The sequence below is a fragment of the Ornithorhynchus anatinus genome, chromosome 11 (genome assembly GCF_004115215.2).
Source record: "Ornithorhynchus anatinus isolate Pmale09 chromosome 11, mOrnAna1.pri.v4, whole genome shotgun sequence".
Taxonomy (NCBI): domain Eukaryota; kingdom Metazoa; phylum Chordata; class Mammalia; order Monotremata; family Ornithorhynchidae; genus Ornithorhynchus; species Ornithorhynchus anatinus.
The window spans coordinates 31,474,531-31,491,673 of NC_041738.1; the positions used below are offsets into that span (position 1 = coordinate 31,474,531).

At 42.7% G+C, this 17,143-nt stretch overlaps 1 protein-coding gene across 1 annotated transcript in view; it reads right to left on the reverse strand.

The window, feature by feature from the left end:
* Nucleotides 1-17,143, reverse strand: part of PEPD (peptidase D) — a 283,243-nt gene that overhangs the window by 205,131 nt on the left and 60,969 nt on the right. The window contains exon 7 of the mRNA XM_001509616.6: nt 452-496. Within this exon, the coding sequence (XP_001509666.2) occupies nt 452-496 (45 nt within the window). The remainder of the gene's footprint in view (nt 1-451; nt 497-17,143) is intronic.

The window sequence follows — 17,143 nt, forward strand, 5'->3', positions numbered from 1 at the left end:
ATTCCTTTTTCAAGCAGAGCCTAGTATCTCTTGCTCCTTATGAGACAGGGGTACTTTGGAAATAAGAGGCCAGGATTCACTGCTGATCAATCACTGAAACAATGTAGGACTATTTAATGTTCTAGAATCAGAGAGTCAATCTCAGAGGAGAACAAAAAGACATAAGGCTATTTCCGGAAACTATGGGAAGAATTCAAAATAAGCCAAAATGAAAGATAACACTGGCAAAAGAAGCCCAGATAGCCCTATGAGACAAACATACTCCCAGGATATCAGCATACCAACACCCTTAATATTTTTTTTAATATTGCTAGATAGGATGCTTCAATAATGTGACAGCAGTAGCCTTTTCAAGCTTCCCTTCAGAAGGGTCTGGTCTTGGTCATTCTGAAATTGGGAAGGAAAAACCCACACATAAATTAAGCAACTTGGAGAATAAACTTCTACTTACCATTCCACAATCTCCGGATGAAGAATGGTATTGTTAACATCAAACCTAACAAAACAAAAAAGAAACCCATGAGTTGCATGAAGTGGAATTTTTCACACAGAGAGTGTCTATCTAACAATTCATTAACTTGGAATGATCGAGAAATTGTAAATGACTTCATATAAGAACTCACGGATAGTGATTTGCTCAATAAATAAGATTGACTGATGTCATATTGGGTCAGCCAAAAAGTTAATACAGCCAAGCATTCAATCTCTAAGAGCACTTGATACTTGCTCTGAAAGACATCCACCTTCACAGCTACAGTAGATGCCTAACATTCCCATCATTAGTCGCCTCTTGTCCTTTAAATTTACCAATAGTTGCTGCCTTTAACTTCTGCTGATGAATAATTCCATTTGTTTAATAATTGTGGTATTTGTTAAGTGCTTACCGCTTATTGTGTGCTAGGCAGTGAACAAAGCACTGAGATGGATACGAGCAATTCTGGTTAGACACAGTCCCTGTCCCATGTGGGGTTCACGGTCTCAATCTCCATTTTACAAATGAGGTAACAGGCACAGAGAAGTGAAGTGATTTGCCCAAGGTCACACAGCAGACAAATGGAGGAGCAGGGATTAGAACCCATGACCTTCTGACTCCAATGACCCTGTTCTATTCTCTATGCTATGCTTACCAGGACCAGGACAGAAACTCTTTCTTATTTGATTATACTGTATCTACCCCATTAGCACAGAATAGAGTGAGCACTTAAATACCACAATTATGAATAATAATATATACCCGATGGAACACTGTGGAGTCCAAGCATGTTACACTATCTTTTTTTTTTCCTAAATCCTCACACAATCCTGGGAGATTTAAAAGGTCAGTTTTTTTTTTATGAATCCCAATACAAAGAATAATTATGTGATTCATTCACACCACAAATTTCAGACTCCTTCTACCTAAGAATTGAACACACAAAAAAGGTCATTAAAGAGGCTGTGATGGTCTGCAGATAATGAATAATTTCTTCAAGAAGATTCAGGAAATGTCAGGAGATGAAGCAAATGATATCCTCATTTCATAAATTATCACATTACAGGTGACAGGAATTTGTGGAGGTAGAAGCTAGAAAGGGTGAAAGGCAAAATTCACAGGTGTGTAGAGTGTTGGGGGGGAGACAACCATTATTTAATAAAGGGTTCAGTGATCAAAAGAGTGGATTCAATCTCAGAGTAAAAAAAACCTTTCAGCCTGCTTTAAATAAGGGACACAAAAGAAACAAGGTGGGTTATAATAAAAGCAGCATAAGAAATGACAGTCAATACTTTTGGTAAATGAGCAATCGATACATCACTTGAAGAGCATGCTGATGGAAGAATGGCACTCTAACGGGATCATTAAGCAAAGTCTGCTATAACTAGATCAGCTTCAGCATAATCTGGACCAGTCTCACAGTAATCTCCAGTCATGGGGAAATTACAATACAGTGTGTATAGACGTGCTACCTGTCTTCAAGGAGCTTGTAGTCTAGTGAGCTCAGGAGTGTCCTTCAGCAAACTGGTAGCCTAGCCTAGTCTAGAATTTGTCTTGGTTACTAGACCTCTGGTGCTGACAAGCCTATGCAAATTCTCAACTAAGCGTTGGCCACCAGCTTGCTGGGAGACACTCCTGAGCCCACTAAGACTGCAAGCTTTTTGAAGGTAGAGATCATATATTACAGAATCTATTTTACTGTACTCTCCCAATGGTTAGAACAGTGTCCTGCTCACAGTCAGAGATCAACAGATGCCTTTAATAATGATTGTATTTGTTAAGCACTTTCTATGTGCCAAGCACTGTACTAAGTGCTGGGATAGATACAGGTAATCAGGTTGTCCCAGGTGGGACTCACAGCCTTAATCCCCATTTTACAGATGAGGTAACAGAGAAGTTAAGTGACTTGCCCAAAGTCACAGAGCTGATAAGTGGAGGAACTCAGATTAGAACCCATGACCTCTGACTCCCAAGCCCATGCTCTTTTCACTAAGTCATGCTGCTTCTCTAATGGACTGATTAGTTGGGCTTCCGCCTTCTCATCCCATAAAGTGGGTTCTAATCCCGGCTCCACCACTTGTCTGCTGTGTAACCTTGCGCAAGTCACTTAACTTCTCTGTGTCTCAGTTACCTCATCTGTAATGAGGTGATCAATCATATTTATTGAGCACTGTGTGCCCCCTGTGGGATAGGGACTGTGTCCAGCCTCATTAGGGTATACCTACTCCAGTGCTTAGTACAGTGCCTAGCACATAGTAAATGCTTAAATACCATAAAAATAAAGTGAGCATGATAATCTTTCGTGGACAAGGTACACTTGGTTCTTTCACTCCCTGTGTTTTCACCAAGCATTTTGGAGATGATACTATTAGGGAATTAGAGAATGTTCTTCTAATACTGTGTTTCAAATGGTTGGTGTAGAGAGGAACCCCCTCAGGTGGTTTGAATCCAGAGTGGTCGAGGTCCTGGCATAAGTGGGCGAATTAAGATTTAGAAACGTGCAGCCTAAATTGAAAGTGGTGCTCGTGTTGATGGGGATCTGGAGTGGGAAGACAATGGGTCCGAAACAACAATAATAATAATAAGGGGCATTTAAGTACTTACTTTATGCCAGGTACTGTACTAAGTACTTAGTACTGTACTAAGAGAAGCAGCATGGCTCAGTGGAAAGAGCCCAGGCTTGGGAGCCAGAGGTCATGGGTTCGAATCCCGGCTCTACCGCCCGTCAGCTGTGTGACCGTAGGCAAGTCACTTAACTTCTCTGTGCCTCAGTTACCTTATCTGTAAAATGAGGATTAACTGTGAGCCTCACGTGGGACAATCTGATGACCCTGTATCTACCCCAGCGCTTAGAACAGTGTTCAACACATAGTAAGCGCTTAACAAATACCAACATCATTATTATTATTATTACTAAGTACTGGGCAGATACAAGCAAATCAGGTTGGACACAGTCCTTGTCCCATTTGGGACTCATAGTCTCAATACCCATTACACAGATGAAATAACAGGCACAGAGAAGTCAAGTGTCACATAGCAATGAGGCATGTCAGGACCCCCACTCCTGAGAAATACTGTAAATTGCAGGGGCTGGAATAAGCTTTCATAGGTTGTCCTGGGAACTCTACATATAAAAGCATCATAACAGTGATGTCACAAGGAGTGCTGCATATGCCCGCAGGGCAACAAGAAAAATGATTCATGTAAGGAAACATGATGAAGTGATGAGGAATAGGAGGGAATGGGAAATTTTTCCCTGCCTCAAGACAGAAGTCAGTCCTGCTGATGCAGTGTTAGAAGGAACAGTTATGTGCCTTAACACCCAGGATTAGTCAAGGTGCATGGACGAGAATGAAAGTTTTCCTTAATCCAGAGTTCATTACAACTGTAATCGCTGTACTGCAGAAGAACTGAGGGAATAGGAAAACACACACAAAACTGAGAGGTACTTTGGTATTGGTGAGGGAGGGAAAAAAAAAAATCTCCCTCAATCAGGTGTTCCTCCTATGAAACAAGCAGGGGGAATCTAGCAAGTTACAATATAGCAAATAGAGAGATATTTTGAAATGAGAACTGATGAATATTGGTGTCAAAAAATCAGATCGAGGTGATTTGGCACCTGGTGCACACTGAATTTATAGTCACAGTTGGGGTCACTGGAATCAGAGTCAATCCAAGAGAAGAATTAAACCTCAACTTTGGAATGTCAAAGATCCTCTCAAGATAGAAGTGGATACCAAAAAGCAAAAAGAAGGATAAGCAGGTGCTTTAGAGAAAAAGAAAGCAGATGGCATAAATCAAGTTAACAAATTAGATTTTGTCTTTTTTAGCTCAACGTTTGTCTGGCTTGGTTTAAGGGAAAAAACGGCCAACAATAAGGGCTGACAGAACATGCATTTTCACTATGTAGATTGGCTAGAACCCAGTAGCAGAATTTAAGATTGTTCTTCAGACATTCGTTATGTCTTCATAGAGCGTAACCTGATGTGGAAAGAAGCGATTGCAGCACTAGGCATGGATTGAGCACCACATTCTATGCTCTCCTAAATGAGGGGTTCTGCAAGCACACAACTTTCACTTCTGTATAGCAAGTATATTCTGTTCTCACATAAAGTAAATGGCAATTCGAACTTCCTCCTGTCCCACCCCCTGCCTAGAAGAGACCCCAGAGTAAAAGCCTCCAAAGCAAGCTAAGGATACATTGCTCTGCTCACTTACATCCCAAACTCGTTTTCCAGGTGAAGTACTCTAGGCCTGGGGGGGGCTCACTGCCCTAGTGGATTGAGCACAGGCCTGGGAATCCCAGGTTTTTATCCCAGCTCCACTTCATGTGCACTGGGTGACCTTGGGCAAGTCACTTTACTTCTCTGTGGCTCAGTTACCTCATCTGTAAAATGGGGATGAAGACCGTGAGCCCCATGTAGGACAGGGACTGTGTCCAACCTGATTTGCTCATATCCACACCAGCACTTAAAACAGTGCTTGGCACATAAACACTTAATGCCATAATTATTATTATTCCTTCTCCGCCACCTTAGTTCTCTTTCCTCCTCCTCTGCTTCCTCCCAATCTACCTCATATTTAAACTGAGAGCCCCATATGATCCGGGTATTGTGTTCACCCTAAATATCTTGTATCTACCCCAGAGCTTAGTGCAAAGCCTGGCACACAGTATGCACTTCACAAATACCAGTTTTTATCATCCTCATTCTCTTTCTAGCCTGGTCTTGCCCATCCTGACTGAGAGGAAACCACAATACAAAAGAAAGATTTTAACTGATAGTGAAAACTGGAATATATGAGATGTTATTAATAATAATACGGTATTTTTTAAGCACTTGCTATGTGCCAAGCACTGTTCTAAGCGCTGGAGTAGATACAGGGTAGTCAAGGTTGTCCCACATGGGGCTCACAGTCTTAATCCCCATTTTACAGATGAGGTAACTGTGGCCCAGAAAAGTTAAGTAGCTTGTCCAAGATCACACAGCAGACAAGTGGCAGAGCCAGGATTAGAACCCACATCCTCTGGCTCCCAAGCCCATGCGCTTTCCACTAAATCACGCTGCTTTACACTGTCTCATTAGCTACATTACACTGTTCTTAGAGTCTGGGGTAGCTGTCCCTCATGGGACTCTCAATCTAATGCAGAGGAAAAGTGGATATTTGATCCCCATTTTACAGACAACAAAACAGGTACAGAGAGGTTAAGTGACTTGCCCAAGGTCACACAGCAGACCAATGGCAGGACTGGGAGAAGAATTCATGTCTCGAGTCCTGGTCCCATGCTCCTTCCACTAGACTAGGGGAGACAAGCCCCCAAGAGAGGAAAGAGCCCATGTAGAGTTTACATCTTTAGGACTTTATTAGGAAATGGCACACCTAAAGGAAAAGCTGATTACCAGCCCATAGAATGTTCTAATGGACATATGAGAGAGCAGCTTGGCCTAGCGGATAGACCAAGGCCCTGGAAGTTTGAAGGACCTGGGTTCTAATCCCAGCTCTGCCGCTTGTAAACTGTGTGACCTTGGGCAAGTCACTTAGCTTCTCTGCAACTCAGTTACCTCATCTGTAAAATGGGGATGAAGACTGTGAGCCCTACGTAGGACAACCTGATCACCTTACATCTACCCCAGCGCTTAGAACAGTGCTTGGCACAAAGTAAGCACTTGGCAAATAACATTATTAATACCAGTTCCACCACTCATCCACTGTGTGACTTTGCGCAAGTCACGTAACTTGTCTGTGCCTCAGCTATCTCATCTGCAAAATGGGGAGTAAGATTGTGATCCCCATGAGGGACATGGACTGTGTTCAAGGTGATTACCTTGTACGTACTTCATTGCTTAGTACAGTGCCTGGCACAAATGCCATTTAAAAAAAAAAAGAGCCCCAGCTCTAGAGTTCTGGCAAAAATCTGCCCACACCAGCCCAGGAGTGAAGTGTGAATGACCGAAAAAGCACCAGGCACAGCTGTAAAGTCATATGTAGATCTTGTATGGATACAGTTACATTTTATTATTCAATTTTCAAATATTTTCTTATTCTCCACATATTAATAGTCTCATATTTGCAACCCCCAAATCAGCAATTTAACATTTAGCTGCTTGTTTAAATGGAATCAATTTATACTCAATTGTCTTCGAGTATGTAAGGCAATTTTAGAAAATGTCAAAATAGATAAGAAAAATGTATATATTGAATAACCAGCTCAAATAAAAATAGCCAGTAGGTTTCCTTCCTAGGCAATGACATATATAAGAGCATTGTATAACTTGCTTCTTGGCCTTCATCCTGTGTAGGAGTAGTGTCCTTCTCTTTTAAGAGGGGAACTAATGCTTTTAGTCACTAAATGTTGCATTTAGTAAATAACCTGAATTAAAACAGCTTTGATTAGAATATGGTTTTCCCAGCTACCACCCACTTTTCACAGAACAGAATCCAAATTCTACAAACCATATGTGTGTGAATACACACATACACACATATTTGAATGAAAGTTTCATTCCTCAAATTGCCAGCTGATTTTCAGCCTTTGACAACTCCTTTGGAATCCACTCCTACAACTCTGATCTCAGTGGGAAATCTTCAAGTAGGGAGAGGGAGAGCATCCGATCAATAAAATGATCGTTTTCTCCACGCATTCTTATCTTCCCTGTTTCCTCTCTTCTGGCACTGCTTCTGGTCTTTTCAATCAATCCAAAATCTGTCCTACCTCTACTTCCTCCTCTCAGCAATCCATAAGACAGCAGCTGGGACTACCTCCCTCTGCTTAATCAATCGTATTTATTGAGTGCTTCCTGCATGCACAGCAATGTACTAAGCGCTTGAGAGAGCACAATATAACAGAGTTGGTAGACAGATTCCCTACCCACAAGAAGGTTAAAGACTGGGGCGGTGGGGGCGGGATTGGGGAGAAGAGAGACAGACATTAATATAAATTGTGGATACGGACATAAATGCTGTGGAGCTGAAAGAAGGGTGAACAAAATGAGCAAAATCATTTTACCAATTTTTGTCTGCTTCTGATTTCAAAGCAAGATTCCTTCAGGCTGCTTCAGAGGTACTAACAGAGTCAGAGTACTTGACAAGCAAAGTTATTGAAGAGCCTGATCAATTTGGGTATGCAGGAGAGCTAGTAGTTAGCCGAGTTCTCCCAGGCAGTTCCACAGAGAGCAACTCTCCTCTGGAGACCTAGAATGGACAAGTGTCCCATGTTCTTCACCCAGACTTGTACCTGCTTTACTGGGAGGATCCCTGTAATGACCTCAGAAGGCTCCTGTAAACATCCCTCCACATAAATAGAACAAGAAAAAGAATGGTAATCATTAAGCGCTATATAAACTGTACTAAGCACTGGGGCAGATATAATCAGGTTAGACATTGTCCCTGTCCCCCACAGGGCTCAAATTCTAAGTAGGAGGGAGAACAGTCATTAAATCCCCATTTTAGAGATGTGGAAACTGAGGCCCAAAGAATAAAGATGATAACAATAATAATACTACTAATAATAAGTGGTATTTGTTAAGTGCTTACTATGCACCAGGAACTGTACCAAGCCCTGGGTGAACACAAGCAAATCAGGTTAGACACAGTCCCTGTCCCAGTGGGGCTCACAGTCAATCCCCATTGTATAGATGAGGTAACTGAGGCACAGAGAAGTTAAATGACTTGAACAAGGTCACAGCAGGCAAGTGGCAGAGCCAGGACTATAATCCAAGTCCTCTGACTCCCAGACTCATGCTCCAACCACTTAGCATTGCTGCTTCCACATCTAAGAGTTGTGCCAGGGCACCCTAATTAATTAATGTTATTTATTGAGCACTTACTGGGGGAGAGCACTAAATACTTTGGACAGTACAATATAACAGAGTTGGGAGATATGTTCCCTGACCACTAAGAGCTTCCAGTCTAGAGGGAACAGCAGGATCACTGCAGCCTCTGTCCAGCAGCCCACCCTGACCCCAACCTGATGCAGCACCTCTAACCCACCACAGTGATCAGATCATTGTGTGCTGTCCATGCATACTGTGAGACCCTAATAATTAAGGTATTTGTTAAGCGCTTACTATGTGCCAGGTACTGGACTAAGTACTGGGGTGAATAAAGCAAACTGGATAGGACACAATGCCTGTCCTCCGTAGGGCTCACAGTCTTAATCCCCATTTTAAATATGCAGTCACAGAAAAGCAAAGGGACTTGCCCAAGGCCACACAACAGACCAGTGGCAGAGCTGGGATTAGAACCCATGACCTTTCGATTTACAGGACTGGGCTCTCTCCATTACTTAGAACGGTGCTTGACACATAGTAAGCACTTAAATACCATTATTATTACCACGCCATACTGACCCTGCCACTTAGATCGTTTCCATAAAACATCACTTGTGCACAAACCCCAAATCCTCAGAATCTTCCTCTGGCTGCCTGTTTCTCTACATATCAAGCAGAAACTCCTGTCTCAGCTTCAAGGTACGGCTCTCTCCCCCTACCTGGCAATCAATCAATTGTATTTGAGTGCTTACTGTGTGCCAAGTACTGTACTAAGTGCTGGGGAGAGTACAGTATAAAAGAATTCCCTGCCCACAAGCAGCATGGTTTAATGGATAGAGAATGGGCCTGGGTTCTAATCCTGGGTCCACCACAGGCCTGCAGTGTGAACTTGATCAAGGCACTTCACTGGGTCTCAGTTACTCCACCTGTAAAATGGGAATGAAGACTGAGCCCCATGTGGGACAGGGATTGGGTCCAACCTGATTTGCTTGTATTTACCCCAGCACTTAGAACAGTGCTTGGAACATAGTAAGTGCTTAATAAGTACCATAACTATTATCATTAGCTTACAGTCTAGAGTCCCTCCTATCTCATTGCACTCCACAGGCTTCACTCTTCTAATGCCAAACCACTCAGTGCCTCATTGATGTCTTCCTCACCACTGACAGTGGGGACAAGCTCACCCAAAACTCATTTCTCTCTAAAGGAACCCCACTGGCTACTTAAAGGGCTACAGCTGGAGGAGCTGTCCCACTCTCCTACCCTAGTTGTTCTGCTCCCACAGAGTCTTTGGGGATGAGCACTGGCAAGCCAAATCCAGAAGCCCAACTAATTGCCAATTAACAAGACCACCAGGAATTCTGAAAGAAAAATCATGGGTTGAGGCCCGGGTGGATATTTTTGTCAGGCTTCTTTAGCTACAAGAAGCTCAAGGGCTGGATATTTTAGGAACCCAGATTCAAGGGTGCAGCTCTTCCAGATGAAATTCCTCTTCATTCATGTGAGGAGACAAAGAGTGACCCTGAGGAGAGCCTTTAGGGACAAAACACACACAGAAAAAAAAAAGTCATCACCCTTCTGTCTCTAAGGGGAACAGGAGGAGCTCCTTGTTAAAATGGAAAATTAATCAAATAGTCCGAGATGAGAAATGTTCCAGGAATGGTTCAAAGGTTTGAAAACCCAGGGAAAGTGACTAACATCATTAGGCCAGCAAGGAGGCAGCTGATGACAAGAGCAGTTGAGCATCCCGAAAGCAAAAAGACAGCAAGATTCATCTTGTTTAAGGAACAGGCTATTATTATCCATAGCAAAACGGCACTGGAGGAAAAGGAACCGGAGGAGAACAAAGACAAATAGGGCCAGATAAAAAACGAAGGAGGGCTCAAGAACAAAACTCCATGATGACCTCGTCTGTAGGAAATGGGCGACACTAGGAACAACGGACCTTCCTCCCAAATTCTACTCCAACCAAACAACCAAGAGGAAAATGCAGCAGAGGCAAAACCATGTCTGCATTAACGGAACAACAGGGTGGAGCCTTTACCACACATTCTGTCAAACTGCCAAGTGGCCTCACATTTTAGGGGCAAAAGAGAGTTTTATGACCCTAAAATATGGCCATTTTAAATAAGAAAAGGAGCCTGGAAAATAGAGTTTTACCTAAGCTCCATTAATCAATCGATCAGTAGTATTTAAGGAGCGCCTACCGTGTGTGGAGTTTGGGAGAATACATTGCCAAGCAGCTTCCATTCTAGCCAGCGAGTCTGATGTCAAATTCACAGGCAAGAGAAAGATGTACCTAAGTATTATAGAGAGGAAGGGCAAGTACTGAGTGCTTCAGTGCCACACAAGTGCCAAAATTGCAGCCTGGGGTGATGGGGGGTGGGGGGGGGAGATCAGGGAAGGCTTCCTGGAGATGTGACTTCAGAAAGGCTTTGTAGATGGGGACAGCAATGGTATGCTGGATGTGAAGTGAGGAAGGAGGGGGTGCTTAAAAGGTTGACTGGGGAAGAGAGGAAAAGGAGGGACTGAGTAGAACAGCTTGAGAGGAACGAAGCACACGAGCAGGGTTGTACCCAGAGAAAAGAGTGAAGAAGTAGAAAGGAGAGAGCGGACTGAGTGCTCAAAGCCAATGGCAGAAGTTTAATTGATGCAGAGAAGAATGAACCACCATTGGAGGATTTTAGTTAGTGCAGAAGATGTGTACAAAATAATGTTTTGAGAAAAATCCAGACAGCAGAGTGAAGTAACTATTGCCTGGAGAGAAGAGAGAGTGCAGAGAAGATCAGCAAGAAGGTCAATGCAGCAGTCAAGTCGGGAGATGACCAGTGCCTGGACCAGCATAGTGGCAGTCTGAGGGGAGAGAAAAGGCTTGGAAAGGCCTGGAAATATTTGGGCTTTTTTTCCTTTATTTTGAACGTTATCTGTTAAGCACTTACAATGGGTCAAGCACTGTTCTAAGTGCTGAGGTAGGTCCAAGTTAATTAGATCAGATACAGTCCCTTCCAGCATGGGGCTCACAGTCTAGGCAGGAGGGAGAACAAGCATGAACAAGCATTTAAACCCCACTTTATAGTTGAGGAAATTGAGGCAAAGGAATTAAATGACTTGCTCAAGGTCACACAGCAAGCAGAGAATTAGAACCCAGGACGTCTGACTCCCAAGCCTGTGCTCTTTCCATTAGGCCATGCTGCCTCCCAATGTTTTGGAACAAGAATTTGGCAAGAGACTGAATATGGGAGTTAAAAGAGAAGGATTGAGTTAAGGATAACGCCAAGGTTTGGGATTGAGGGACAGGGAGGCTGGTGATGGTGTCAGCTGTGATAGGAAATGTAGGTGGAGGAGGGGATTTGCGAAGGAAGATGAGGCATTCAGATTTAGATGTGTTGACCTTGAGAAACCAACATCACATTTATTCCGAGATGTCCTAGAAGTAGAAGGAAATAAGAGGGCAAAGAAGAGGTAATTATTATTGTTATGATACTTGTTAAGGGCTTACTATGTGCCAAACACTGTACTAAACACTGAGATAGATACAAGTTAATCGGAGGACATAGTCCCTGTACCAAATGGAGCTCACAGTTTATCTAGGAAGGAGTAGGATTTAATCTCCATTTTACATAAAGAAGTCAGATGGCTTACCCAAGGTAACACAGCAGACAATTGGCAGAACTAGGATTAAGACCAGGTTCTCTGAGTCCCAAACCTGTACTCTTTCCATTAGGGCAAGCTGTTTCTCCTGGCTAGCAAAGTAGATTTAGGGAGTTATCTGCCTAGAGGTGGTAATTGCTGCTGGGTAAGTGAATAAGCTCCCCAAGGGAGTGAGTATAAATTGAGAAAAGAAAGGGATCCACAATAGAGTCTTAAGGGACACCCACAGTTAGGGAGTGGGAGGCAGAGAAAGAGTTGGTGAAGGATCAGCCCAAGAGTAAAAGAGCATGTCAGGAAAAACCAAAATCAATACTTCCACCTACTTAAGCTGTGAACGCCACGTGGATGGGGACTATGTCCAACCTGATGATCTGGTACCTATCCCAGAGCTTAGTACAGTGCTTGGCACACAAGAAACATTTAACAAACACTACTATAATTAGTGTTTACTGGAGAAAGGAGTACTCCAGTAGGTCAAAGGCAGGTAAGAGGTCAAGGAGGATTAGGATGGAGTAGAGTCCATTGGATTAGGAAGAAGATGGTCAATGATGAAAGAGGGAAACACAAACACACACACACACACACACACACACATACAAAGAAAGACAGAGACACAGAGTGACAAACAGAAATAGAGACAGAGCCAGCAAGAGACAGATACAGTAGAGACAGAGACAAATGATCTCACTGGAGAGAAGGCAGTGAAAACTGGATAGTAGAGAGTCAAGGAGGGTGTTAGAGGCAACAGATGGATTCAGCCCATTAGTGGGGAGGAATGGGAAGATGGAGATAAAGTGATAGCTGGAGGGTGCACTGGGCTTCACAGAAGTTATCTAAGGATAAAAGACACATGGATGTGTTTGAAGGCAGATGGGATAGAACCATCAGAGTGAATGACTGAAGACAGTAGTCAGAGAGGGAGGAGAAGTGGGGGTAAGATTCTTTTGCAGTAAGATTCTTAGTACCAAATAAGAATCTTTTGAAATAAGATTCTTAGTGCTTAAAATAGGTACTTAAACTCCATTTATTGACTACAATCCTAATACTACCTCTGCATTTTAGCACCCATTAACTCATTTTATCCTGACACCAAATCTATGGCATGGGATGGATTATCAACTGACAGATGGGGAAACTGAGGCTCAGAGAAGTTAAGCACCTGTACCAAGGTCTGAGAGTCAGGAAGAGAGGCTGGAATGAAATCCTGGTCTCTTAATTATTATTCCAACGTGCTTTCCACTCCACCTGTCAAGTTTAACCCATGAAGAATGCCTGCAGTGACAACTGAGAAAGGGTCAGACTTGAAAAGACGACTTTTATTTCCTCCTCGCTCAGCTGATACGCCATCCACTGGGGTTTGGGCAGGGGGGGATGAGGGGGGCGGGACGGGACTATGTTCAGGGTCTGAGAGATGGAGCTGCTGCTAACTGCTTAACTAGAAAAGCCTACAATATCAGAAAACTGGGATTGAGAACTGGGAAGACCTGGCAGCGAGGGGCTAATAAGCAGGGACTATGAGCCACCAGAACAGAAGAGACAAAGAAGAGCACCACCACCAAAGAAAAACAAATCAATGAGTAATTTCATCTGGAAGTGGGGGAAAAGGAGGCGGGTGACAGGAAAAGAAGAGGTGGGAGAAGAGACACACACAATCAGTCTAACCTTTACAATGTCTCTGTCTGAACTACACTTGTGCTTTTGCTGACAGTGAGAAAACAGTTGCCTCCTGCCTTCACTACTTAAAGGATTCCATTTATTGCCCCCCATGAAAGCTGTAAATGCAGCAAGTGTGGGTTGAATGCCTGGAGACAACCCACAGAGGAAAGTTCATTTTCCTTTGTCCCCATAGCGAAGAAGAGTTAGGACCTTCACTGTCTCCATGGGTCTTGTAGCTGTTCATTCTAAGGGGCGGCCTTTAAAAAGAGCAATCACTAAAGACAGCAGACCCCCAAAGAAAGCAGCCAGTACAGGTTTGGGAGGAGACATGTGAGAAACTCCCCCACTCCCTCACTGTGTTCAAAGATGCTACATCAGTTTTTCAGCTAACAAATCACTTCAAGTTGAGGAAAGAAGCTTTCATTAGTTCACAAGTTGCCAAGACCAGACACTCTTCAGAAATAAACAGAATGACCTGCAACCACTACAAAAACCCCAACCAGGGGTATTCTGGGTGTTTTATCTTCTCAAGATTGGGACATGGCTGGGAACTGAACTTGATAAATACCCTGTTCAACTATACTTGCTTGCCCCGGCTGTGCTCACACAATTCCTCCCACCAGCAAGTGTTGGGGGAAATAAGCAACGAGGAGAAAACTGTGAGTTTGAACGATACTGACAGCTCTGGGCTGGCAGATCAATGAATTGGATTAATCAAGTAAAGAGAAATGCAAACTGTATCCCCAAGAGGAAGAAGGAGATTTGTAAGATTGAAAGCAGCAAATCTAGTATTTTCTTCTTCCCACTCTTACATTTTCTTACTGAAATTTAGAGAAGCGAATACATATTCATGAACTCCTAATCCTTTACTAATCATCCTCTCCTCACATGACTTTTTTTTTTAAATAAGTATGAGCTTTACATATAAAGTTATTTTTCTGTCACCACCTCTAGCACTCTAAAAATACTGCTTCTGACATTTAAAGCTACACTGCTCAGGGAATTTGTTGGACTGTGAGTTGTGTGGTGTGAGATGAAATGGGATTTTTTTTTTCCTCAATGCCACTTCTTTAAAACAAGTCTCAATAAAGCATCGCCAGATCCTAACTCACCCAGAATTAACTAGAATTTAACAAGACATTTCACCTAGAAAACTGATGTATTAAGTTCCTGAAAATCTTGTGCTTGGCAAAACCAATCAATAATATTTATTAAGCGCTTACTCTGTGCAGAGTCCTGTATTAAGCACTTGGGAGAATGCAGTAAACATGATTCCTGTCCTCAAGGAATTTTAAATGTAGTAGAGGAGACAGATAGCAAAATACTGGTAGGGTAAGGAACTGAATATACAGATATGTATATAAGGTCCTGGGAGGAAAAATACTTCAGTGAATATGGACTTAGGTGTTTAAGTGATGCGATTAGGAGGTAAAATAAGGAGGGGAGATGAGATCAGTCAGGTACGGATTCTTGGAGATGTGACTGTGGCATGCCTTTGAAGATGAGGTGAGTGGTGAGTCTGTCAGATATGATGGGGGAGGGAGTTCCAAGCAAAAGGATGTGAGGAGAGAGCAAAGGATTGATGACGAGAGAGATGAGAGCAAGGCACAGTGAGAAGTGAGATATACTATCTGGTTTGTTGTGGGAAACAACTGAAGACAAGAAATGCAGACTACTATCATGTTAACCCAAGCATTTATCCTATCCGACCCTGATTACTGTATTAGCCTCCTTGCCGACTTCTCTGCCTCCTGTCTCTTCCCCACTTCATTCCATACTTTATTCTGCTGCCTAGATCATTTTACTAAAAAAAAACATTCAATCCATGTTTCCCTACTTCTCAAGACCCTCCGGTGGTTGCCCTTCCATCTCTATATTAAAAAGAAACTCCTTACCAATTGGCTTTAAATCAAATCACTTGGCCCCCTATCTTACATCCCTGATTTTCTACTACAGTCCACCTCACACTTTGCTCCTCTGAGCCAATCTTCTTATTGTACCCTTGATCTCATCTGTCTCGTTGCTGACCCCTCACCCTACATCCTGACTCTGGCTTGGAACTTCTTCCCCCTTTCATATCTGATAATCACTTCCCCTGCTTCAAAGTTTTAGTAAAAGTCACAACTCCTCCAAGATGCTTTCCTCCAACTAAACCCTCTTTTTTTCTCTCCCACTCCCTCTTCATCTCCCTTGCACTTCTATTTGCACCCTTTATTCACCCCCTCCCTCTGCCCCACAATACTTATGTACATATCCTAGTGTATTTATTCTTATTAATGTCCAACTCCTCCACTGGCCTGTAAGCCCCTTGTGTGCATGGAACATGTCTATCAACTCGTTTATATTGTACACTCCCAAGCACTTTAACACAGTACTCTGCATCACATTTGAGCTGCACAAATGTGCTCAATAAATACAAATGACTGTGATTGGGAGACGGCTCATCACATGCTTAAAGCCAATAGTGAGAACTTTTAGCTCACCCCAGACATGACTGAGCAACTGCATGCTGCTCTTCCCACAAAGCCCCCCCCCCACCCCACACACACACTTTGGTTTAAAATGCATAAATAAATCTAGAAATAGATATTTAAGGACAAATGTATAGTACATTTGAAAGAGTCTTTAAATTCCCATTAAGAATCTCAATTCACAAATTCAGAAACTGTTAGAGAGATTAAAGGGTAATGGGATAAATGGAGTAGGAACACTCAGTTCATTATAATGATGATACAAACTACTCTAGAAATAAATTTAAATGTGAATTAACTTTCCTCATCTCCTTCACTCACTTTATATTTGGGGATCAGAATTAAGAAAGTCAGTCAAATCAGGAGAAAAATGAGGAGCACTGAAACTAGATCTTTACAAGACCTGGGTATTCAGATCTGAGCATCAAGATGACTTTCATGATGTAGATGCCATGGCAGAAGGAGCTCCACAGGGGATAAACCAGTGTAGGTAATTTGGAGTGGTAAGGAGCATACTCAAGTATGGAGTCAAGAACTGGGGTTTCTCAGAAGTGGATACCTTGGTAACTAAAGTGGCACCAAGAATATTAAAAAAAAAAAGTAATTAGGTATCTCTACCTCAATAAGCTAAACATGTCCAAAAGGGAACTCATCTTCCCACTCAGATTCTTTCCTCCACCTGTCTCTCATCACTGCAGACAACACCAGTATGCTCCTTACCTCACAAGTCCATAGCCTTGGCATTATCTTCTCTCAATCAACCCACATATTCAATTGGTCACCAAATTCTCTCACTTCTATCTTCACAACATCACTAAAATCTACCCTTTCCCCTCCAGACTGCTACCACATTGATCCATGATCTTATATGCAGCCTTAATTACTGCATCAGATTTCTCACTCACTTCCCTGCTCCTGTATCTTCCCACTCCAATCCATACTTCACTCTGCTGTCCAGATCATTTTTCTACCAAAAAGTGTTCAGTCCACATCACTTCTGAAAAACCTCCAGTGGTTGCTCACCCATCTCTGCATTCAGAAACTTCTTACCACTGCCTTTAACCCCCTCAATCAGCTCTCTCCCTCTTACCACTTCATGCCTCTGACAACAATTTATATACTAC